The sequence below is a fragment of the Pezoporus wallicus genome, unplaced genomic scaffold (genome assembly GCF_028554395.1).
Source record: "Pezoporus wallicus isolate ANWC-B61680 ecotype Strahan unplaced genomic scaffold, APGP_CSIRO_Pwel_v1 contig_11153, whole genome shotgun sequence".
In the NCBI taxonomy this organism is placed as follows: Eukaryota; Metazoa; Chordata; class Aves; order Psittaciformes; family Psittacidae; genus Pezoporus; species Pezoporus wallicus.
This window is the reverse complement of record NW_026639099.1, coordinates 235,451-260,494: the sequence shown is the minus strand read 5'-3', so window position 1 is coordinate 260,494 and position 25,044 is coordinate 235,451. Positions and strand designations below refer to the sequence as shown.

The 25,044-nt window shown below is 48.2% G+C and overlaps 2 protein-coding genes across 4 annotated transcripts in view; both read right to left on the bottom strand.

Moving 5' to 3' along the window:
• LOC130601541 (protocadherin gamma-C5-like) overlaps positions 1 to 25,044 on the bottom strand; it is a 176,012-nt gene that overhangs the window by 93,741 nt on the left and 57,227 nt on the right. Inside the window, exon 1 of one of the 3 annotated variants that reach the window (XM_057413696.1) lies at positions 6,313 to 6,349. The exons of the other annotated variants lie outside the window; for them this stretch is intronic. The gene's annotated coding sequence lies outside the window, so the exon portion shown is untranslated. Of the gene's footprint in view, positions 1 to 6,312; positions 6,350 to 25,044 lie in introns of those variants that run through there. 3 annotated transcript variants of the gene reach the window in all.
• Positions 6,862 to 11,055, bottom strand: LOC130601561 (protocadherin gamma-B5-like). The gene is given in 3 exon segments (XM_057413721.1): positions 6,862 to 6,918; positions 8,283 to 8,726; positions 8,728 to 11,055. Coding segments are annotated over 3 exon segments (2,829 nt in total).

Here is a 25,044-nt window from a genome sequence, read left to right as displayed (position 1 = left end):
GTTCGCAGTCCGCCCAGCCGCGGAGACAGCCAGCAAGCGAGAGAGCGATTGAGCAGGGCCGCAGCGGGCGGGGCTGCTGGCAGCGCTTCGGCTTTCCTCTCGCTCCTTCTCGGTCAACAGCGGCTCCCGCAGCCTACTCCCGGCACTGCAGGCACCGAACGACGCCGAGCTCTGCCCGCTCGGCTTTGCCCAAAGACAGCTCTCAGGAAGGTCACAGGAGATACGGAGCTGCCATCGAGTCCCAGCCAGCGATGATCTCCTACTTCCTCTGCTCTCTATACATGCTCTTCCGTGATCCGTATGTCAGGGATTTCCACCTCCCAGGAATAATGGTGATAACGTAATGTGAAATTCTCCTCCCACAAGGAACAAGTTTTGTAAAGGTATAATGGAGATATAAATTTCATATGATGTGCAGAGTATTACAAGCCTTAGCCATTTAGTCCACAGGCACATCATTTGCAGAGCTTTTTTAGTCTTAGGGCTACAATTTTTCCCTCAGCCTTCCAGCAGATCAAAGCTGTATCAGACTAGAACGTCGACAATTTCCTAAATCCCGAGCAATAGCACAAGGCAGTTATGAAGATATAGTCGTCCCTCAAAGGCAGTGATCCTCTAGGCTGGCCATTCTCTCTGGACTTTGTTACTTTTCGTCTGCACATCGGGGCTGCTCTGGATCATCCTGCATTGCTCCCAGCACAATGGAATTTTTCATTACAGGCTGAATAATACAGGTTGCACTTCCACTTAGGACTTGGGTCTCCTTCGGGAGTCCAACACTGAAACCTTTAACCAAAATATTCATGTTCACCTATCATCCAGGGGCCAGTCCATTTTTTGGCTAAGATAGATCATGAAGAAACGAGTGTCAATTCCGACTGCTCTACCCTGTTGTGCAGAGCTGGTGGATCTTTCTACGCACTAAGGAACCCTCTTCACCTTTACTAACTCATTCCAGGCAACACAACCTTTATAGGGAAAACTCAGCTAAACCTGAATGTGATGAATCAAGAAATACCATCACTAACAATGGAAAATGCAAAATTCAATATTTTATACATTGAGAACATCCTGCATAAGCAAAGCTCCTTACGTCCAAGAAATCCACAAGTCATTTTATTGCAGCACGTGTTGAATGCGGAGAACATCCCCAAGGAGCTTACATGTGTGATGGCTAATGATGCAGGATGTATTCCCTCTCACAAATCGGCATCACTGCTTATCGGCAAATTGATGGTGCACTCAGTCCCCCTATGAATATACTAAGTAGTCCAAGGATCCCTGCACAGACTCTTGAAAGACACTATACATCACTCAGGTGTTTACATCTGTTCCCAACAACAGAACACAGACTCCCTCACATCTGCCTTTGAAACCTTCTGGAACCTGAGGCATTAACACGCAACTTATTGCTAAACAAAGCTATGCTGGTAATTACAAGTAAGCATACACAGACAACAAAAGGAAAAAACAACCCCAAACCCAACATCAATCAGACAAGCAATGCAAAGAAGCATTAGAGGAGAGTTGTCAGAGCTCACTGGGAAGTCGTCTTGGTCTACACTGCAGCCATTTAAATTCTTCCCTAGAGCACCTGGAAGTCATTCCTATCCCAAGCTGCACCTACGGCCCCATAGTCTTCCTCTGGACCACATAGTAGCAGAGGTTAAGGAATAGTAATCAGACCTCAGCAACTCTTCTACACAGTGGCCTGCTCATCCCCAAAAATATGATGGTGTAAGTTTAAAGGTCTTATCATGGGCTCATCCTTCAGACAAAATAAAACAGATTAGCTTATTTATTCTCCTCACACCTACCACTCTGTTTTAGGTGGCTGAAGTACATGTTTGCTGCAAAACACAGTTTCAAATGCAAAAGCACTGTCCAGAAATGGGGGAACCATGATCTTCCAGAAAATGAAAGCATGAAAGTGTTACAGTTGTGAAGAAGCTCTACACCACAGTCCAGGGAGATAGAGGGATAACAAAGAGGAATTATAAGCCATTCTACCCACATATCATGCATCTACATGCTGAGTTACCAAACGCTCTATTACCATTGCCTTTGAGGACAGGGAAACCAGGGTCACACCAAAAAAATGGCACAGGCCTTAGAACCAGGATGGACACCAAACCATTGCTCAGCCAAAACCAAACTGACGCACTTATTTTCCAGGTTCAAAGCCAACCTCTCACCCTTCATGCTCTGCATTCATAGTCCTTTTTTGTGCCACAGACAATATCCTGTATTTAGACAATAAGTCATCCACAGGTGAAAGTGTGTCATTCAGGGAAACATATATCGCCTTTTTGCAGAGGAAATCCTCGAAAGTATGGTTGGAAACTATTATCCCAGTCCAAGAGATCTTCTAATGTTTTGAGACAGACAATGAGGCCCAGCTTTAAACCTGGACGACAAGGCAAGAACGAGGAACCTGCAGAAGTGAAGAAGGCAGCATAGTTTAATAGCTGCAGTAGGTACACAAGAGGGGGGTCTAGATACAAAATAGATGGGAGTTCATAGCACAGTAGCCACATTCATTCAAGGCAATTTCTCTAGATAATAAAGAGGTAAATGGATGGAACCAGGACGAATTGAATATACCATCCTTCCATGTTTTAGATATTTCAAATTATATCACAGAAAATTTTTACACCAGCCCTGTCTCTGGACAAAATTGTTCACTGGCCAAATTTTATGCAACAGAAAAGCTACTTTTGCATTCAGACACCAGAAATAAAAGTTGTGCACACAACTACATACTGAGAACAAGGATCACAACACGGATGAGTGCAGAGATTTCTCTGCTCATCACACTACTTGGAAACAATGTGAAATGTTCTCAAGTGCGTGACTGATATGCAGCTCTAACGACTCAGTCGTGGAAGTACCACATCAAAGACACCATAATCCTACCTACAGCATATGGACAACTTGAAAGATGACTCTCACAACTTAGTATAAATCGTATGTTTATGCTAAAAATGCTACAGAAAAGCAAATGGATGAACCTGCCAGAGCATGGTCAGATTCTGAGATGTGCAATATCCAAAAATAAGCTTCAGATTAATTTTTTTGTAGGCCAGCAGTAAACCCTGAATTGACAATACATATGGTATGTCTCCACCAGTACCTCCTCAGACACAGCACCCCAAGACCCTCAAGCCATTCATATTGCATCATTGTCCTTGATCTCATGAAGGAAAAGTTGCACAGACTTCTTACCATAGATTTTTGAAACCGTGTCTATGTGACAAGCAGGAGCGTTACTTCCAGAGACATTCTAAGGAAATTGTGAGACAGCTGTAAACATACAGGGACATACAGAACAGATAAACAAATAGGTCTGATGTTCCACACAGAAAACTGCCCACATTCAGATTATTCCAATGAGCATGGGAAGAAGTTAAAATGTGAAAAAAAAACACCCCAACTTTTCTTGATAATGGCACTTAGAATAGGCACATAAATCAGGTCGTTCACGAAATCAGAAGGCTCCTTCCAAATAATTTGTCATATGTACATAAGCTGTCAGTTAAAAACATCACAACCTTGCAAACACACAAGAACCTTCTAGGGCTCCCCATACATCCTGAATAGCATGTCTTTGGCCAAGCTTTGGGAAGATGAAAGATTGCCCAATAATACAGCTGGGCACTGAACAGGGAAAACAGCAACCCGTCTTGTGCCATTCACCAGCCAGCCATTCTACCCATGAATTGTTCCATAATATGCAATGATGCCGAGTTACTATGTAAATGCTCTCAGAGCATTGCCACTGTCTTCCAGGACAGGGAACCAGCATCACAGCATGAGTGGCACAGGCCTTGGAACCAGGTAAAAAGCATGCTGATCTGCCTGTGCTCCTGGTTCCAAGCCAGCCCATCCTCGTTCTGCATCAACAGCCTTTAGTAGTACCACCACCTATATCCTATTTTTGACCATATGTAGGCTAGCAGCTCAGTTTCATTCGATTTACAGAAACGACAACAGGAGACAAGCAAGAGGGCACCTTAGCCTTGCAGTGTATCTGTTGTAGGTTCATAAGACGATTGAGCTGGTTGGTTCAAGACAGTCATGAGTATCGATTGTGCTGAATGACACCATCATGCACATGGGCAATTTGACAGATGCAACTCTTGTGCAATTACCATTCACAGGACAAGCAGCATCGAATATGACAGTACGTAAAACGAGTATCTTCCTGCCACATACTTCAAAGAACGAGCCCCAAATAAAAAATTGACAAAAATACCCCCCCCATCCCCTGTATTCCTGCCAATTTTGAGACCGTTTAAACATCACTAGTGACTTCATGTGAGCAAAAGCCACTGAAAACACCTGAAAGGTTGCTCAGGGCCAGGGAAAGCTTCAACCAACTAACAAGGACAAATGGCAAAACGTTTCACATGGCAGTTCTTAGATGAAGTGCCCAGAGACATGTTGTGACGTTCGTGGCTACGGCAGGCAAACGCATCAGAGGATTCTCATCCTTTCTCAACGCAGAAAAAGGGAGATTGATGGAAGTGGGAGAACTCAACTTTTCGTGGTTTAAAACCAGCCACAGGGCTCGTTCACTCACTCACCCCCTTTCTTGCCCTCCCTCTACTCCTGGAGAGACGGAGAGGAGAATCGAAACGAATGCAACTCCCACGGGTTGAACAAGTTTAGTAACTAAAGTGTAAATACCACCAATACGCACCCGACCGATAACTAGCCCCCCCCAACCCAACCCAGCCAAGCACCGACTGATACCTCCTCCAACCCTGCAGACTCCCTGCCCTCCCGGCTCCCAGTTACATCCTGCGCGTGACGTGCTGTTATGGAATACCAGCACCGCCGACAGCGCCGGCCGCCCGTGGTCCTTCACCGCGTCGCGGGCCAGCGGGAAGCGCGCCGTGCGCACCTCGCCGCTGTGCAGTCCCACGCGGAACAGCCCCGGCTCCGTCGCCTTGGCCAGCTCGTACGACAGCCACGCGTTCTGCCCCGCGTCCGCGTCCACCGCCACCACCTTGGCCACCAGCGCCCCGGGCTCCGCCGACCGCGGCGCCAGCTCCACGCCCGCCCAGCCCGACACCGCCGCCGAAGGCGCCGCCGCCGGCGGGTACAGCACCTGCGGCGCGTTGTCGTTCTCGTCCACGATCTCCAGCACCACCGACACGTTGCTGCTCAGCGCCGTCTGCCCCCAGTCCGCTTCCGACGTCAGCACCAGGGCGCCCGCTGCGTTGTTCTCTGCCAGCCGGGCGCTGTAGCGCGGCTCCGCGAACACCGGCGCGTTGTTCATGTCCAGTATCCGCAGCGCCAGCACCGCGCTGCTCTGCATTGCCGGCGACCCACCGTCCGCCGCCCGCACGGTCAGGTTGTACTCCGACACCTTCTCGCGGTCCAGCTCCCCCGCCGTCACCACGTGGTAGTCTTTAAAGGTCTTCAGCCGAAACGAGATTTCGACGATGCTGCATCGCACCTGGCCGTTCGCCCCCGAGTCCCGGTCGTGCACGTGCAGCAGCGCTACCACCGTCCCCGGCTGCGCATTCTCTGAGATCTGGCTCAGGGACGACGGCACCGAAATCTCGGGGACGGTCAGGGTACCATGTGCCGTGTCGAAGTTCATGTGCCTGAGCTTGCATTTCGTGGCAGTATCCTCGAAGTCCAGGCTCCGCACTAACGTGAGCGCTCCCGTCTCCAGATGGAAAATGTGGGATGCCGTCCGTTTTCAATATTTCACGTGTCCGTTCAGGCCCTCGTCAGCGTCAACGGCAGTAAGATTGATCACAGAGCTCACGGCCACGTCCTCGGACACACGCACCGTGCACTCCGCCTGGCTGAACAGTGGCGCGTTGTCGTTGGCGTCCATCAGAGTCACGCGCATCCACGTTTTGCCCGTCCGTGCCGTCTCTCCCCCACTGCTCGCCCTCAGCACCAGCTTGTAAAACGCCGCCTCCTCCCGGTCCAGCGCCTTCGTCAGCACCAGTTCGGGACGCTGATCCCCGCCGGGACCAGCCTGCACGGCCAGCGAGAACCGGTGGTCTCCACCCAGCTCGTAGCGCTGCAGGGAATTCGGACCCGAGTCCTGATCGCGAGCCTCGCCCAGGGGAAACCGCGAGCCCAGGGTTGTCATTTCGCTCGTTCTGATTTCCGTTTCTCCTGGAAAACTGGGTGCGTTGTCAATGTCCGTGATCTCCACTTCGATGTCGTAAACCTGTATTTCAACTACCTCAGCACGCATTTCTCCACCCGTGGGCACAGCCGCTCTATCCAATGCTGTTACCAAATGACCCGTGTTCCCGTGCAGGGCGAAATATTGCGTCCTACCTTCGGAGATGACTCGGACCCCGCGGTCGCGGAGTGCCGGCAGGTGCAGCCTCAGATCCTTGGCAACGTCACCCGCGAACGAGCCCTTGGGCAGCTCTTCGGGAACCGAGTAGCGCAGCTGCTCCCACGCCGTCATCAACGAACCACAGCAGCGCTCGTTCCCGCCGGTCGCAGCGTGTTTCCGTTGCTCTCGTCGCCGCAGAAAGGTCCCAGCCGCTGCACCGTTTTCCTTCGGCTGCTGCACTGTCTACCGGTCCGGATCGCGTCTGCCGTCAGCTACTACTGGTCTCTCCGCCTCGCTGCAGCACGGCTTCACTGCGGGGACGCTCGCAGACAGTCCGGCCGGCTATACTGCAAGCGACCTAGCGAGCGAGTGGGTCAGCAGCGGGCGGGGTGGTCGGCAGCGCTCCGGCCTTCCTCTCGCTCCTCCTCGGTCAACAGCGGCGCCCGCAGCCTCCTCAGCACTGCAGTCATTGAGCGCTGCTGAGCGCTGCCAGCCCGACTGTGGAGCTTTTCCGTGGATCGTAAGCCTTCTATTTCCATCGGCCCTCATTCCAAAGTCTCCAGCACTACGTTATCCTTGGTACTTGAATGGGCAAAGCGGTTCTAAGATCCCAAATGCAGTAATCACACCCTTAACCCCCCCGAAAACCGTGTTTCAGCTTATTAATCCACAGGCCGGAGCTTAAGGAACAAGCCTATGTGTTCCAGAATCAGAGCTGATACATCTGCCCTTTTGCTATTGTTACATTTTGCCCCAATAGTGGAAAAACGAAGTTGGACTTCAATGGACCAATTTTTTTCCCATATAATGGCTTATTTTTCCCACACTGGCTTATTCAAATGTCTCTGTGACACAGCTAATCCTTGCCTCGTGTTCGAAGCACATTACAGCTGCAAACCCTGAACCAGGCGCACCAGTCTGAAATGCGTAAACGTGGTTTATTCCCGTGCCTACTTGCATTTTTGCGTACCTCGTTCTCGGGTTAAATGTCTCAATGGGTAACTATCCTGGTAATGAGGCACAACTATGGCTACAAGTGGCAGACCGAACTCTAGTCCAAGCACCTTTTAGGGAAACGAGTCCCAAATGCAAATGTGTTTTTTCCTGGGGTTTTGAGATCCCATACTACACCTTCACCCAGGGAAAAGGGATGAGCAGTAACTGCACAACTCAATCACGCCCGCCCTTGCTATCAATGCATTTCTGCAGCAGCCTTTACAAAATACAGGAGGGGACAAAGTGAAAGTATTCACTGGGGTAAAACTGCTCCATTCGTAGAACATGCGTTACCTTTGGGACACAGCATTAGCCATGGCCAAGTCGTTTTGGTAAAACTCCACAGACCATTGAGCGCTGAAACTCCGTAGTGTGGATCACATCACCGTTACTGACACGCAAAATTAGACACAGCTGTTTTAGCTTTCCTGTAAACCATCAGTCCGCAGGCACCACCACCAGCTCCAAACTGTAGAAATTTCCCTGGGCCTTTCAGCAGATTAAAACTCAGACCAGAACACCATCGGTCAAATTTTGCAGATTCCAAGCAATAGCGCAAGGAAGTGATAAAATTCTCACGAGTCCTTCACGACTGACCCCCTGCAATCCAGAGGCTGCTGTGCATCACCCTGCATTGCTCCTTCTCCTCCCACCAGCACTTGGGAATTTTCCATTGCAGCCTGACACTTTGCCTATAAACAGCAGGCAGTGATGCACAGAACAGTTGCACATAACTTCGACAACTGAACCCGTCAAGATCCAATTAAAAGCAAGAACCCCCCCACGAGGATGTGAGCTCGTCACACGCCAAAAAGGTGACCTTTCAGTGAATGCTCCACCCAAAAAAGGCCACGGGACAATATTTGCTTCCTGGGAAACCAGCGTGACCTTCCCCCACCCCCCAGCAGAGCAAGGAAGAGCCATACAGCATACAGCCGGTACGAAAAGACCGAAGAGTGGGTTTACAAACCTCAGGTACGTCGGGATCATCGAGTGGTTGTCCCACGACGGCGCTGCGGGTCAGGCTCCTTTCTCCGCAGGGCTCCCCACAGAGAAGCTCCTCCGCGGGGAGGCTGGGAAGCGGCGGTGGTGGCCAAGCGGCCTCTGCGACGGCTCGTCCAGGCGCCACGCACAGGTTGTAGGAGTAGGGCAAGGTGCCCTCGCAGAATTCGGCTGGGAAAGCGGCGCCTGTTCCAGAGAAGCGCTGAGCACCCAGGCAGCGCAGCACGGCGGGCGGCCCGGAACGGCGGCCTCTTGCCAGCACGGCCAACGCCACGCTCAGCAGAAAGAGCGCGGACAGGAGAGCCAACGCCAACACGAGGGAGAACTGCAGCTCCGCCGCCGAGTCGGCGCTCGCCGCCCGCTCGCTCAGCTCCGGCAGCGCCTCCTGCAAGCTCTCGGCCAGCACCACGTTGCAGCGTGGCCGTGGCCGACAGCGCCGGCTGCCCGTGGTCCTTCACCACGGCCACGAGCCGCTGCTTCGCCGCGTCCCTGTCCGACACGGCCCGCGCCGTGCGCACCTCGCCGCTGTGCAGCCCCACGCGGAACAGCGCCGGCTCCGGCGCCTGCACCAGCTCGTACGACAGCCAGGCGTTGCGCCCCGCATCCGCGTCCACCGCCACCACCTTGGCCACCAGGTACCCGGCCTCGGCCGACCGAGGCACCATCTCGAATGGGGCTGCGGCCGGGCTGCAATCTGCGTCTGTCCCCGAGCCCACCACCGCCGGCCACAGCACCCGCGGCGCGTTGTCGTTGCGGTCCAACACGAAGACGCGCACCGTCGCCGTCGAGCTCCGCGCCGGTTCCCCTCCGTCCTGCGCCCGCACCACCACCGCGAACTCTCGGCACTGCTCGTAGTCGAAGGAGCGCTGCGCGTACATTGCGCCGCTCTGCGCCTCCACCGACACGTACGGCGCCGCGCCCGCGCTGCCGCCCTCCAACGAGTACCTCACGCGCCCGTTGCTGCCAGCGTCCGCGTCCCGCGCCCTCACGTGCAGCACCAGCTCGCCCGCCGCGTTGTTCTCTGCCACGTAGGCGCTGTAGGCGGCCTCCTCGAACACCGGCGCGTTGTCGTTCACGTCCGACACCTCCAGCACCAGCACCGTGCTGCTCGAGAGCGCCGGGCTGCCCCGGTCCCTCGCCACCACCGTCACCCGGTGCTCGGACTCCTGTTCCCGGTCCAGCGCGCTCGCCGTCACCACCTTGTACGAGCCGCCCGACGACGCCACGAGCGACAGGGGCGTCTCGCCCGACAGCTCGCACCACACCTGACCGTTCTCCCCAGAATCCGGGTCCTGCACGTTCAGCAGCGCCACCACTGTGCCGGCCGGCGAGTCCTCGGGTACAGAGCTTGACACCGACACCACCGTGATTTCGGGCGTGTTGTCGTTCACGTCCAGCACCTCCACCTCCACCTCGCAGTGCGTTAAAAGTCCGCCCCCGTCCTTCGCTTCCACTAACAGCGTGTACCCACGCGTGTCCTCGAAATCCAGCGCCTCTTGCAGCGTGATCCTTCCGCTCTCCGCGTCCATTGCGAACTTTTGAATCACCTTTGCCGACGTTTTGCCAAAGCCGTACGTGATGCGGGCGTTGCTGCCAGCGTCGGCATCAGAGGCGGACACGTTCAGCACCGTCGATCCCGGCAGTGCATCCTCCCGCACGCTCACTCGATACCGCTCCTGCGCGAACACGGGGGCGTTGTCGTTGGCATCGGTGACGTTGATGCAGAGCTGGGCGGTGCCACTCCGGGGCGGGTCCCCGCCGTCCACCGCCGTCAGGAGCAGCCGCAGGCTCTGTTCTCTCTCCCGATCCAGCGCCCGAAGCAGCACCAGCTCCGCGAACTTGCGTCCGTCCTTCCTCTCCTTCACCTCCACCGCGAAGTATTCGTTGGCTTCCAGCTTGTAGCCCTGCAGCGAGTTGCTGCCCACGTCTGCGTCTTCTGCCATGCCCAAGGCAAAACGGGCGCCTGGAGAAGTCAACTCGTTGATCTCCAGGTGGAAACCGCCTTGTGGAAACCGCGGAGAGTTATCATTTACATCCTGGATGGCCACGTCGACGTGGAAAATGTTGAGCGGGTTCTGTACCACTGCCTCGAAGCTGACGGAGCAGGACGCCGACTGGCCGCACATCTCCTCCCGGTCCAGTCTCTCGCTCACGTACAGGTTCCCGTTCTCCCCGTTCACGGTAAAGTATTGCTTCGCGGCGCTCAGCCGCAGCTTGCGTGCCGGTAATTCTGCCGGGCTCAGACCCAGGTCCCGCGCCAGCGGCCCCACCAGGGAGCCTCTGTCCAGCTCCTCAGGGATGGCATAGCGGAGCCGCTCCGGCGCCGCCCGGCAGCACCAGCACAGCAGCAAAGTGAACAGAAGCACTCGCCCGTCTGCTGGTCGCCGGCTCTGCCTCCGCCTGCCCGCCATTGCCGGCAGCGCTCGCCGCTCTCGTTCCTCCTGCCGCTCCTTCTCTTCCAGCCCCTCTCCACAGAAAGTAGGGTCTTCCGGAGGGGAGCGAGCTCGATGCTGGCTATGACGCTGCTGCTGCCCCCTCCGCCTCTCGCCTCTACTGCCCGTGCCGCTCCGCTGTGGCCGGCACCAGGAGAGTGAGCAGCCGGGTGGGGAAGGACGCTGCGGTGGCTGCGGCTTCTGCTCCAGCGCCTCTCTGAGTCGGCCAACAGCGACACCCGGAGGCGTCTCAATGCCAGCGCAGCCGGGTGATGGCTGCTCTCCCGGGGTCTCGCAGGTCGGGATCATAAAAGCAACGGCAGCCAGCCACAAATGTTAAAAGCTTTTATGGTAGTGCACTTTCAATTGCTCGAGGCCTAAATGTAGTGGACCTGAACTCAGGCCGTTGAGTCCACTTTTCTTAACCCCTCTCCAACATATCCACTTGCCTATCCATATCTACTCAAGTAGCCAACATATTATGGGGGAAGGTTGGGATGACACCCTGCATGCATTGTCCTTCTGGCCTGTACTGTTCCTGGAAACCTTGGCTGGGTTGGGTTGCCACTGCACACACTTGATGCGCCCAGCTATGCCTGCATGAGCACTCATATGCCTGAAAGCCTTCCCAGCTGTAAACTGAGCATAGGGGAAATGCAACCATGCAAATGGAATAGATGTCACCTTCCAGCTAAACCTATACGCCTAGGAAATCAAGAATACAGCAAAAGCATAAATCACAAGTCACCAGCCCCTGGCAATTGTTTCTGAAGGCTGGCTTAGATCCCATTCTACACAGCTGTAGAAAGATGAACGGTAAAGAGGGAACTGCTACCCTCTTTAGGGGGAAGAGGGTAAAGAGGGAAGAGTGCACAAAAGCTCGGAGAACCTTACTGCAACTTCTGCAGCTGCCCTTCACCTAAAGGCATGATGGCACAAGGCTGAGGAGCACTCGGTGAAAAATGTCACTTGTTCGTGGGCAACGTGCACATTTCCTTGATTCCAACAAAACCCGAGTCCATTCAGGAAAAACATCAGGAAGAAAAAATCTCAAGCATCAATCACATTTTCCTGACCCCATCATGTAGTGTTGAAAATCCATACATCAGACAAGGCAAGGAAGTGAGTGCTGTCAATGGAAGTCTTGCTCCTCACAGCACACACTGAAATTCATCCCTGGGAGCAGCTGGAAGTCATTCCTCTGAAGCTGCTTTGTGGGCCTAAAGTCTTCCTCTGCACTACACAGTAGGTCAATAGCTCTCAGGCCATTTTCTGTGGTCTGATCATCTCTCAAGAATATGAACCTTTCAACAATGGAAGATTTTCTGCTTAATTTACAATCCTACGTGGCTAAAGGAATTGCTGCAAAACATGCAGTTTCAAATGCAAAAGCGCTGAAAATGGGGAAAACTTGGGGAAACAATGTCCTGAAAGGAAGTGTACACCTGTGAAGAACTACACTTACAGGGAGATACAACCTATGTTTCCCATAAGATTTGTAAGGTGCTATATACCCTTGCATCAGCTGTCTACCGATTTGTTGCAAATGCTTACCATTCTTTCAGAACAGGGAAACGAGGATTACACAAAAAAAAATAGGCACAGGCCTTGTCACCAGGCAGGAAATCAAACCATTGCCCAAGGAAAATACTAACCCAGTTGCTCTGCATTTACAGCCATTAGTTGCATCAAACCAAATGCCCTGTATGTCAGCCGCAGGTGAAGGAGCGTGTCATTCCATGACAGATGTCAGGGTCCTTTTGGCAGCTGATCACCTTCAGGTTATGAATGGAAACTACTGCCCCAGTCCAAGAGAATTTCATTGGGGACGAAGCCCAACTTTAAACCTGGTCAACAAACAAGGCAAGAAGGGATGTAGAAATGGAGGCATCGTAGCTTTTCAGTCATCAGTAACAGGTATGCAAAAGAGGGATCTAGGTACACAAGCTCACACCAGTTCCTCGCTGCATTCCCTCCCATTTCTTTGGACAATGAAAAGCCAAATTCATGAACCACAAATGTGGGCCTCATCAACCAACCAGGACAACCAACATTGCACCCTTTACAGCTGTCCTGTGCACAATTTCCCATCGTGCCCTGTTACACAACAGGAAAGCATTTGCAGACACACCACAGAAAGGAAAGCTGCACATGCAACTCCTCCTTAGTGAGACCATGGATTGCAACAGACTCTTGCAAAGATTTTTTTGCCCATCCCTCGGAAGCAATATGAAAAGTTCCAATTACATAATATGCAACTCTGATAAAGACCCAGTCATGGAAGTAGCTCAAACCATCCTTCGCATATGGGCTACTTGGAAGATACATGACAAAGAATATAAATCTGTCTATGCTAAGTCACATTATGGAATGAAAGTGAACTGTGGATAGTCCAAGGTGATATCCAAGCATGTGACACCGAATCATTTTCTGTAAGCTGGCAAACTCGGAATCAACACAGCATACAAGGAATGGTAAAGAGGGAACTGCCAGCCAAGATGGAAGACAAAGCACAAATAACTACACAGAGTAAGGAAACCAAGCCCGGAGAAAATGAACCCCTCACTACCACTGCCATTTTGCAGCAGCCTTTCATTAAAAGGTGTGATGGCACATGGCTGGGGGAGGAACATTCATGAGAGGAACAACCTGCCACTTGCACAATCTTCTCCATGGAGCCACTCACGTTTCCTTAGTGAGTACACCACCAAAACCGTATTAACCAACATTTGTTCAACTGTCACCATTGAACCAGTTTCAGGTTCTATGAAACATACCGTTTTAGTTGTTTACAGTCTATATTGGGTTTGGTTATGTATCCAGTAGTCGACTATTGTTCCTTTACATTCATAGATGGTGTGATAGAACAGTGTCTGAGAGGTTACTCTCCCTCGTCTAGTTGCGGTAATGCATTCACTAGTTGGAAATGCTTTTAGAAGCCACGGCATTCTCCCATATGGTCCCTATCAGAACCAACACCAAAAGAGGTCCAGTCAGGATCATAGTGCTCAGCGGTCACAGCCCCAGGGGCTGCAGCCCTCGGCCCTTTTCCAGCTGCAGCACCAATTCCCTCCGGTCATGCCCTCTCTGGTAGGTCAGAGGTGTATGTCCCATCGGCTATTACAGCAGTAGTATTTGACCCACAACTGTTCCGAGGTGGTAGTTTCACACCGAATGCAAAGGAACTGTAATTGATTCCTCAGAAATTGTTCTTGGTCTCCTATACGAGTAATAGGGATTGGCCCTTATTCTATTTATCAAAATGACTTCAATTGTACCTGTTTTTTTTCCATAAAATATCTACAAGAGTCAATATGAATTCCCTCAGTTAAGTCCTCTTGAGGGTTAGCTTGGTGTCTCCAGGTTCAGTCACAACTCCATTCTTTTATGGGTCCTTTCACTTGTGACGCGTGTGTCCACCCTTTTTCAGCAGTTATCGCCGTTTCTGTAGTTAAAATGGAAATGGTCCTTCCCAACAAGGGGATAGACTATCCTCTTTCCAACTTCTTATCAATACCCTGTCCCCTGGTGGGCTTTTATGTATTGAAAATTCCAGAGGAGTGCTTTGAGCTAGCATTCCTTTGGCTCTGAGTTCTTGCATGTTTTCATTCAGAATAGTGATATAGCATTGGATAGTCACATCCTCCAATTTGGGGTGACTTATCGGTAGCCCCTGAGTGTAGGGCATCCCATATAGCAGCTCAAAAGGTGAGATTCCAGTTGTCGAATTTGGCACAGTCTAACAGCACTAAAGGGAGACATTTTATCTGTCATTTTAGTTTCAGTCATTAATTTAGGTAATTGATGTTTTAAGGTTTGATTCATCCTTTCTACTCTCCCAGAACTTTGGGGATGCCAAGGAGTGTGTTAATCCCATTGGATATAATATATCCAACTGATATAATATTTTTAAGGATTTTAGAGGTAAAATGTGATCCTCGATCTGAATCTATTACTTCGATCATCCCATATCTAGGAATAATATTCTCAGGTAGTTTTGTCACCACCTGAACCGTAGCCCTTGCAGTGGGAATGGCCTGAACCCAATGTGTTAACTGATCTATTATCACTAAAAGGTATTGTCCCACTTCTGGCAGTTTGGTGAAATCAACCTGTATCCTTTCAAAGGGTCGGTGGGCCAAAGGTCTTCCCCCTTTGGGAGTCTGTCGTCTGTTTCTTATTAACTTTCTGACACGTCAAACATCCTTCTCGTTTTGCCGTCTCAAAAATTCCCATACAACCATAGAATTTTAAAAATTGATCAGCAAGTGCTCTTGTTCCCCAATGAGTTTGCTGATGTAATCTATGCAATATTCTTCTAGCGTAACCCTTAGGTAACATTTCTCTCCCATCTGGTAATATCCATTTATTGTTTTTGAATTTGGCTCCTAATTTTTCATATTCCTTTATCTCACTTTGAGTATATTTTGGGTTCGTTTATCTGTTCTCCCCCTTTTTCTAGGTGTTCACCAGTGGTTAAGACTAAAAGCTGCCCACCTGGCTTCTTCATCTGCCAGATTATTTCCTCTGGTTCTGAACTGAAGCCCCTTCTGGTGTCCTCTAACACGAGTTATAGGTATTGCTGCAGGTTCTCTTATTGCGTGCAGTATTTGTTTTATGAATTCCTCATGTATTAACCTTTGACCTTGTGTATTTATCAAACCCCTTTCTTCCCATATCTTACCAAAGGTGTGGACTATACTGAAGGAGTATTTTGAGTCTGTAAATATAGTCCCTTTTTATTTCTTAGTCTTTTTAATGCTCTTAACAAGGCATATAACTTGCATGCCTGGGCTGACCAACTTGCACTCAATGGTCCGGACTCTATTATTTCCCATTTTCTCCCATCTACAATTGCATATCCAGATTTTCATTTTCCATCAGTTACCTGTGAAGATCCATCCACAAATAATTTTTCTCCCTCTCCTAATTCTTCCTCCTCTAAGTCTGGTCTAATTTTTGTCTGTAATTCTACCATATCTATACAATTGTGAGCAAGAGTTAATCTCCTCCCATTCTCCAAATAAGAATTGTGCTGGATTTTGAGCTGTTGTTGATCTTAATTCCAGATCGGTGGAATGGATTAAAATAACCTCATATTTGAATAATCTGTTATCAGTGAGCCATTTATCTGCTTTCTGTTGGAGGACTCCCCGAATATCATGTGGGGTATAAACTACTAGGGATCCCCCAAAGGTTACCTTCCTCCCTTCCTCAACTAATAAGGCTACTGATACTACTGCTTGTAGAACACATTGGCCAGCCCCTACTTACAGGATCTAACAATTTTGAGAAATATCCAATGGGCTTTTTACTGCCTGCCCAGTCCTGGGTTAATACTCCGTATGCAGTTTGCTTACTCATATCTACAAATAATTGAAATGGTTTATCCAAATCCAGAAGGCTCAACACAGGAGCTCTCATTAAAGTGTTTTTAATATGTTGAAATCTCTCTTCATCCTCTGGAGACCACTTTATAACATTTAGTGTGAGTTTCTCACATAAAAATGTTACCTTTTTTGCTAAATCCCTCTATCCATTGTCAACAATAACCTAATAATCCTAACACTGTCGAACCTGCCTTTTTGTTCTTGGGGCAGGCAAGGCTACGATTCCTGCCACTCGATCTGGATCTGATTTTTTTCCCTTTCCTAATCCAGTGTCCCAAATATTTCACTTCAGGCTCTGTAAATTGCAATTTAGATCTTGAGACTTTCAATCCCTTTCTCCAAGGAAATTCAATAGACCTATAGTGTTTTCTCGGATCTCTTCCGATTTTCTGGCTATCAACAAGTCATCCACATACTGTAAGAGTTTTACATTGCCCTCCATTTTGAAGGATGTTTACAATTTTTCCAGAGCTTGTCCAAACAGGTTTGGTGATTCAGTAAAACCTTGGGGTAATACTGTCCATCGTAATTGCTGCTTTCTACCTGTCTCCAGATCCTCCCACTCAAAAGCAAAATAATCCCTGCTCTTTTCTGCTAAAGGACAGGCCCAGAAGGCGTCCTTTAGATCAATTACACTGTTCCAGGTATGTTCTGGAGATACCTGATTCAATAAAGTGTATGGATTTGCCACCACCGGGAACCAGGTAACAGTTCTCTGATTAACTGCCCTTAAATCTCGAACTAACCGATAACTCCCATCTGATTTTCTGACCGGGAGGATCGGCGTATTATGTGGTGACATACAGGGTTCTGAAGTTCCTTTTTGTATTAATTCTTCAATTATTGGTTTCAATCCTTTCCTTCCTTCCAATGAGACCGGGTATTGTCTAACCCTAATGGGCTATTTTGGGTTTATTTCCACTTCCAAAGGTTCAATGTCTAATTTTCCTATTTCTCCCTTATTATGCCAGACTTTTAAATTAATCGCTCTTCATCTTTCTCTGTTGATATAAGTTCACAGTAATCTTTCCCTTTTCCACCTCTAACATTATTCCTAATTTTATAATTAAGTCTCATCCTAATAGATTACTCTCTGCTTCTTCCACTAGCAGAAAATCTCCTATGCAAATTTTCTTTTCGGATTCTATTTCTACGTCTTTGATAAGAGGGACCCTAAAGGGTCCCTTCCCCTTTTGCTCCTACTACTAAGGTGGTAGCTTTACTTGTCTGACATCCTATAGGAATATGCCAAACTGTAGATCTTTCGGCTCCAGCATCAACTCGAAATATTATTTTTTCTCCCTGGGGACCTATCTTTAAGTTTATCAAGGGCTCTGATGATGTTTTTGTCCCCAGAATATATAGCCCCTGACACCCCTATTCCTCATCTTTAAACATCTTCTCATCCCACATCTGCTTTCTACAATTTCTCTTAAGGTGTCCCTTCTTTCCACAGTAATAACAGTCTGGCACCTCTCCAGAGAGGGTCCTAGTCTTTTCCTTCTGTCTGTTTTTCTCGATACCCAGGTCCTTTGTCAGTCTAGTTCCAATTCAGCCAGCGGCGCTACCCCATGGCACTCTCCCCCCAGGGCAGTCTCAAAACTCCCCACAGCACACACACAAAACGATCCGGTCTCATAGGAGAAGAACCCAGTTCCCCCACCTTTGCCCGACATTCCTCCTCCACCAGTTTCAAAGCATTCAACAACCCCTCAGTCCCATCTATCAACATGTCTGTTCCCACTTGTTTGCCTGCCCCAGCACTCATCCCGTGCTCAAATACAGGATCTGTGGAGCTCCCCCCCTTTCCCCCTTGGTTTTCCCATTTTTTAATTTATTTTTTTTTTCTTAGAGCTGCTCAACCTACTCTGCAGGGGTTACAAACACCTGCCTCTGCAACAGCACTCCTGGTTTAATGTGAATGTGCTGCTTGTTGCCAGTGACAGCAATTTCTTCCTTATCAATATCTGATAGGACAGATATAGAGGGTGCTCCTCTCTGAGGTACCTGTGATATATAATTTTCCTATTTATTTCATTCCCCCAATATCACAGGCTGAACATCTCTCCAGCTTAGCTTTCTATGCTTAATTCCTGTAACCCGTGATCTTGCCAATCATCTAATTTCTCCGTTTTTTTCCTGTCCTTTTCCTAAAGCCAAAATTAAGGGATCTGTCGGAGCTGTATTAATTTCGCATTCCATCTGTCACTTGGGGCGGTTTCTTAAAGTGAAAAACATATCTGCATACATTACTTCATCCCATTTTCCTTGCCCCCTCAAAAACAACATTAATCGTAACAATGTATCATAGTTCAAAGTTCCATTTTTAGCCTATTTTACTGATCTTCCGAAGTATACAAAAGCCATCATTGGTTACAATATTTTATCATTTTCTCATTTACTGAGCCCCCAGGAAACCCAGTTCTTTCCAATGTGCCAAAATGCACTCTAAAGGACTCTTTTTCAAGATCTCTCCACTCTGCTGATTTCCCACTATCAGTCTTGCATTCACACACACACACAGAGGATCGCACACACTCCAAAGAGTTACAGCACTAGAGACAGAGACTAACATTGTATCAAACTAACAATTAACAGTTATAAAAGTCTGTCACCAACACCAAAATCACAAGACCAAAGTCTTACAACACTTGTAACAGAGACAACAACTAATAATGCATTTATAACAGTCTGTCATGCTTTGCCTGTCATGGCCATTGATTATTCCAATAGGGATTCTGATTAGGCCATTTTTGCTCTCTGGGAGGACCCTGTTGATGTCGTCTCTCCCAATTTCACATTCCGGCTTGCCTAATCATAGATCTTTCTTCTGCAGTAAATAATATTCCCAATATTGACTGCATCTCTTCCCATGTATAAATATTAGGGCCTAAAAACTGATCCAATCATTCAGAAACCCCCAAAGGGTCATCTAATAACCGAACCATTTCTTTTTTAAAGGATCTTACGTCACCTGTATTCAGGGGTACTGATACAAATCCAATCCCTCCTGTATTTACTCCCATCGGCACCTCTCGGAGGGGGAGTAGAGTTTCTTTCTCTTGTTTTCTCCTGAGGATTTTCATCCTCCTGTATTTTTATCTTACTTCTGGTGTGACTTCAGGGAGGGGAGGATGGGGGAGCTGATGGAGTAGGGTTGGGTGGTATCGGAGGGTAAACACCTTCTCCATTACTTCCCAAGTCCTGCCCCTGATAAGGGGGTGGTAAATTATCTAAGGGCTCCCATGATTGTTTATTTGGTTTATTTACCTTTCCTTTCTTTCAAGGGACGTCTTGATTGAAAGGTTCCCTGCCATTTAATATAAATTTAAAGCCTGACAAATCCAATCATCAAAAGATCATTCCTATATTCTCCACACGTGGTTTAATGGTCACAAGGACTTCTAAGTTGCTGACACGAATCATCCCTGTATACTCCACAATGTAGAATTACAAACCCATAAATTAGACAAGCAAGGCAAGGAAGCGTTAGAAGAGAAAGTGCTGTCAGAGAAACTCACCAGGAAGTCTTAGCCTTCAGTGAAGTTCATTGAAGTTCATCACTAGGAGCACCTGGAAGTCATCCCTACCTCAGGCTGCAAGTATAGCTTAAGTCTTCCTCTGAACTATATAGTAGGGGGAGGTCTAATCACCAGCTCTAAGCAATTGTTTTCTATTCTGTGGCCTGTTCATCTCCCAGAAACATGAAGCACTAGAAGTACTTTATTATGGGCCTCTTTCTCCAAGTCATCCTTTTTAGAAAATACAACCGATTTTCATATTCTGGCTTAATTTTCATCAGGGATAATATTGTGTCTTAGGTGAATTAAGTCAGTAACTGTGGCAAAACACCCAGTTTCAAATGCAAAATCACTTTCCAGATACAGGGAAAGGAACCACAAACTCCAGGGAAACCAAGGTCTGAAAGAAAGTGTAGCTACAGCTGCAAAGAAACTCCGTTTCACAACATTCCAGGGAGATACAGATGGATGAGATTTCATGGAGAAACTGTAAGATGCTCTACCCATGCATCAGTCTAAATACATATTTACTGTGCAAATGCTCTGTTCTCAGAGGACTCCCATTGCGTTTCAGGACAGAGAAACCAGGATCACACAAAACATAGCACAAGCCTTGGCACCAGGCAGGAAATCAAGACTTTGCTCAGCCCAAAGCACATCGACCCACCTGTTCTCCTGATTCCAAGCCAGCCTCTCACCCTCCTTGCTCTGCAGTCACAGCCCTTAGTCGCACCACAGACAATAGCCAGAATTCTGGCTAGATGTTTGCCACAGGTGAAAGAATATGTAATTCTGTGACATCTTAGAGAAACAGGTGTATCAAAGATTTGCTTTGGTAGCTGAACATCTTCAGGGTATGGATGGAAACTGTTGCCCCAGACCAAGAATTATGAGATATTTTAATCTTTCAAGGATTACCAGGATCACTGACTCAGCTTTAGACCTGGACAACAAACAAGTCACGTATAGGAAACATGCACAAGTGAAAGCATCATAGCTTAATTATTTCACAGGTAGCAGGTACACAAGAGGGGGATCTAGGTAAAATGTCCACAGGACATTCACACAGGAACTTATACCACGGACCCTGGCCATAGTTCCTCAAGGTAATTTCTTTGTATAATGACAAAGGGGTAATATATCAAACCATGAGTGTGGACCTCAAATAACTAGGACAAATTGAGCACCTTCCACTTAGCCGTTTCAACCTGTAGTACAGCAAACTCTTCCACCTGCCCTGTCTCTGCGCAGGCAGAATTCACCCTGCCCAAATCTCACAAAACATGAAAGCTACATATGACAGACACCATTGAATGAAATGCTGTGGACACAAATTCTCAGAGCCCAGAAGTCACAACACAGCTGCATGTGATTTTTCTATTCATCCCATATAGTTTGATGAAACATCAAGGGTTCTAATGGCCATAAGCAATATGGGGATCAGTTCAAGTACTGGTCATATTCAGACACATTTATACTCACTTTCTGAAGGCCAGCAATAAACCCTGGGAACTGAGAAAACACGCACCTTGTCTCCACCAGAACCTCCACATACACACCACCCTGAAACTCTCCTAAGATGTGTCACGGTTCACATTGCTCTCAATGACCATAGAATCATAGAATAACAGAATCATAGCATGGTTTGGATTGGGAGTGATCTTTAAAGCTCATCCAGCTCCAAACTCCTGCGCAGGCAGGGACACCTTCCACTAAACCATGCTCCTCAAAGGCCCATCCAACCTGGTCTTGAACACTGCCTATGATGGGGTAACCACAGCTTCTCTGGGCACCTTGTGCCAGCGCTTTAGCACCCTCACAGTGGAGAGCTTCTCCCTAATATAAATCTATCCTCTTTCAGTTTAAAGCCATTCTCCCTTGTCCCATCACAATATGTGCTTGTAGAAAGAACCTCTTTCTTGTAGGGCTTTTTTTGAGCCTCCTTAAGGTACTCAAAGGCTGCTATCTCCCCAGAGCCTTATCTGAACAAACCCACCTCCCTCAGCCTGTGTCCATTGGAGAGGTATGCCAGTCCTCTGATCATTATGGCCTCCTCTGGAGTTGCTCCAACAGGTCCACGTACTTCTTACATTGTGGTCCAAGCTGAATATGCTATTCCAAGTGGGGTCTCATGAGAATGAGGTAGAGGGGGAGGATCACCTCCCTCGACCTGCTGGTCACATTTCTTTTGATGCAACCCAGAACACTGTTGCGTTTCTGGGCTGTAAGCATACATTCCAGGTCACATAGAGCTTCTCATCAATCAACACCCCCAAGTCCTTCTCCTCAGAGCTGTTCTCAATTCAACCAGCCTGCATTTGTGCTTGGGATTGCCCCAAGCAGGTGCATGACCTTGTACTTGGCCTTGTTGAACTCCATTAAATTTGCATGGGTTCACATCTCAAGCCTACCCAGGTCCCTCTGAATGGCATTCCTTCCCTCCAAATGTGTTGCCTGCACTACAGAGCTTGGTCTCATCCACAGACTTGAGGGTGCTTGATCCTGCTGTCCATGTCACCAACAAAGATGTTAAGTCCCAATATGAACCTCTGAGAAACACCACTCATCACTCGGACATTGAGCCTTGACCGCAACTCTGAGTACAATCACCTAACTCCTTATGCACCAAGTACTCTGACCATCAGGTCCATGCTGCTCCAATTCAGAGACATCTAGGACAGTGTCTAATGCTTTGCACAAACCCAGGTAGATGATATCTGCCCTTATCTACCAATGCTGTAAATTCATTGTAAAGATCACCATATTTGTCACAGTTTGCCATAAGAGAGACCATGTTGACTGTCACAAATCACCTAATTTTCCAAGTGCCTTAGCATAGTTCCAGGGAGGATCTGCTTCACGATCTTGCAAGGTTGAGACTGACCGACTGGCCTGTACTTCCCCAGGACTTCCTTTTATCTTTTTAAAAATGGGGGTTATGTTTCCCATTTCCCACTCACTGGGAACTTTACTGGACTGCCAACTTCTCAAATATGATGCATAGTGTCCTGGCTACTTTATCTGCTAGTTTCCTCAGGATTCATGGATGCATGTCCTCAGGTCCCATGTTCTTGTGCACCTTCAGGTTCCTTAGATGGTCTCAAATTTGATCTTTACATATAGCAGATGGTTCTTCATTCTCCTTGCCTTCTCCAAGTTAGGTGATGTGGCTGGAGCAGGTGCCAATGAAGACAAGGCAAAAAAATGATAGAGTACCTTGGCCCTCTCCATGTCCTGGGTACTAGGTCTCTTCCTTCTGGAGACAGCCCACATATTCCCTAGTCTTCCTTTTTATCACTGATGTACCTAGAGAAGCTTTTGTTGTTGCCTTTGACATCCCTATATACATTTAATTCTATCAGGGCTTTCCTAACCTGATTCCCAGCTGTCCAGATAATTTCTCTGTATTTCTCCCAGGCTACCTGCCCTTGTTTCCACCCTCTGCAGGCTTCCTTCTTGTGCTGGAGTTTTTCCAGGAGCTCCTTGTTAAATCATGCAGTCCACCTGTTGGTTTTGCCTGATTTCTTTTGTTGGGATGCATATCATCTGAGCATGGAGAAGGCAGTCCTTGAATATTAACCAGCTTTCTTGGGCCCCTCTTCTGTCCAGAACTTTATCCTGTGGTACTCTACCACATCCCTGAAGAGGCCAGTGTCTGCTCTCTTGTCTGCTCTCCTGAAGTCCAGGGTAGCCAGCTTGCTGCACACACTCCTACCACGTATCTCAAACTGCAGCATTTCATGGTCACTGCAGCCATGGCTGTCCTCATGCTTCACATTTTCCACTAGCCCCTCTGTTGGTGAGGATAAGGTCCAGCATAACCCCTCTCCTCGATGGCTCCTCTGTCACTTGGAGGAGGAAATTATCATCAATGTATTCCAGGAACCTCCTGGATTGCTTATGCCCTGCTGTGTTGTCCCTACACCAGATACTGGGTTGGTTGCAGTCCCCAGTGAGTAACAGGGCTTGTGAACATGAGGCTGTTCCTGTGTATAGAGGGCCTCATCTGCTTGGTCCTCCTGGTATCACAGCCTGTGGCACACACAATTCACCTGTCCGTGCCCTCCCTTTAATCCTGACCCATAAGCTCTCAGTCAGCTTCTTATCAAACCAGAGGTGGAGCTCCATGAGTTCCAGATGGTCACTGATCTAGAGGGCAACATCCCCTCCTCATCTCCCCAGCCTGTCTTCATAATCTTCACCATTTGCAGACAGAATCCATCAAAAGAAAAGATGCAGAGAACTGCTCATCAAACATCAACCCCCTTTTCTTAACCCCATTGTGTAGAGTTGGTGAATATCATACCACATCGTAAGGATCCACCTTCACCAATACTGACTCAACATTTGGAAACACACGAGTTTCACATTCTTCAGCTGAAGCTGAATGTGTGAATGAACAAAGAGATACCATCACTAAGTAGAAAAGGAACAAATGCAAATATTAATGCTATTTCCAAAAGTTAGAAAGATTCACTTTGGAGGAACAATCTGTAACTCCTCCACCTATGGAACCACACGCAAGTTTCACAAAACAGCACGAAGGAACAGCTTTGCATCCAGGTCTCAAGACCAAGTACATTGGTTTGGGAAAAAGGTGATCGGAAAGAAAAAATCTCCATCACACAGCATCACCGTATCATTAATTTACTGTGCTCAACATTACTAACACATGTGAGATGTAGGCCAAACCTCTCAGGTGAACCTGAACCTGCAATCACCAAAGAACCATGCAGCACTACAGCCAAATGCCTGCTTGTAAAAGAAGAGAGTGACCCCATTCTTTCATTCCTCTACAAGGACAGAGACCAGCACTCCAAATCTATACCATCCTGGAACACACAGGAGAAGAAGACAACAGTTCAGCAAGGTTCCAGGACAGTAAAAACATGCAGACTTACGGAGCTGTGGCAAGTCAGGCTCCACAGGCAGCTCTCCTGCACTGGTGCAGCTACTCAGGCATTGCTACCCAATGGACTCCCCACCAAGAAGCTCCTTCAAAGCCACTTTCATGGATTGGAACTGTTCCCCCAGCCCAGCAAATATAAGATATCTTTTAATGTTTTATGTTTCATCATGCAAAATGAGGCCAGCTTTAGACCTGGACAACAAACAGTGAGAAACAGAACACTGAACGAATCAAAGCGTAACATTTTAGATAATGTGAACTATAGTATGTACAAAAGAGTGGGATCTGGTTGGTTAAAAGTCCACAGGAACTCATCCCACCTTTCCACAAGGCAATTTCTTTATACAACAAAAAAAACAAGCAAACAAAACCCCAACTGTGGGCCTCATATGAAAACCAGGACAAAATGAACTTTTACACCATCATTATATATTTTAGAAATTTCAAATGATACCACAGCAAATGTTTTCACCAGCCC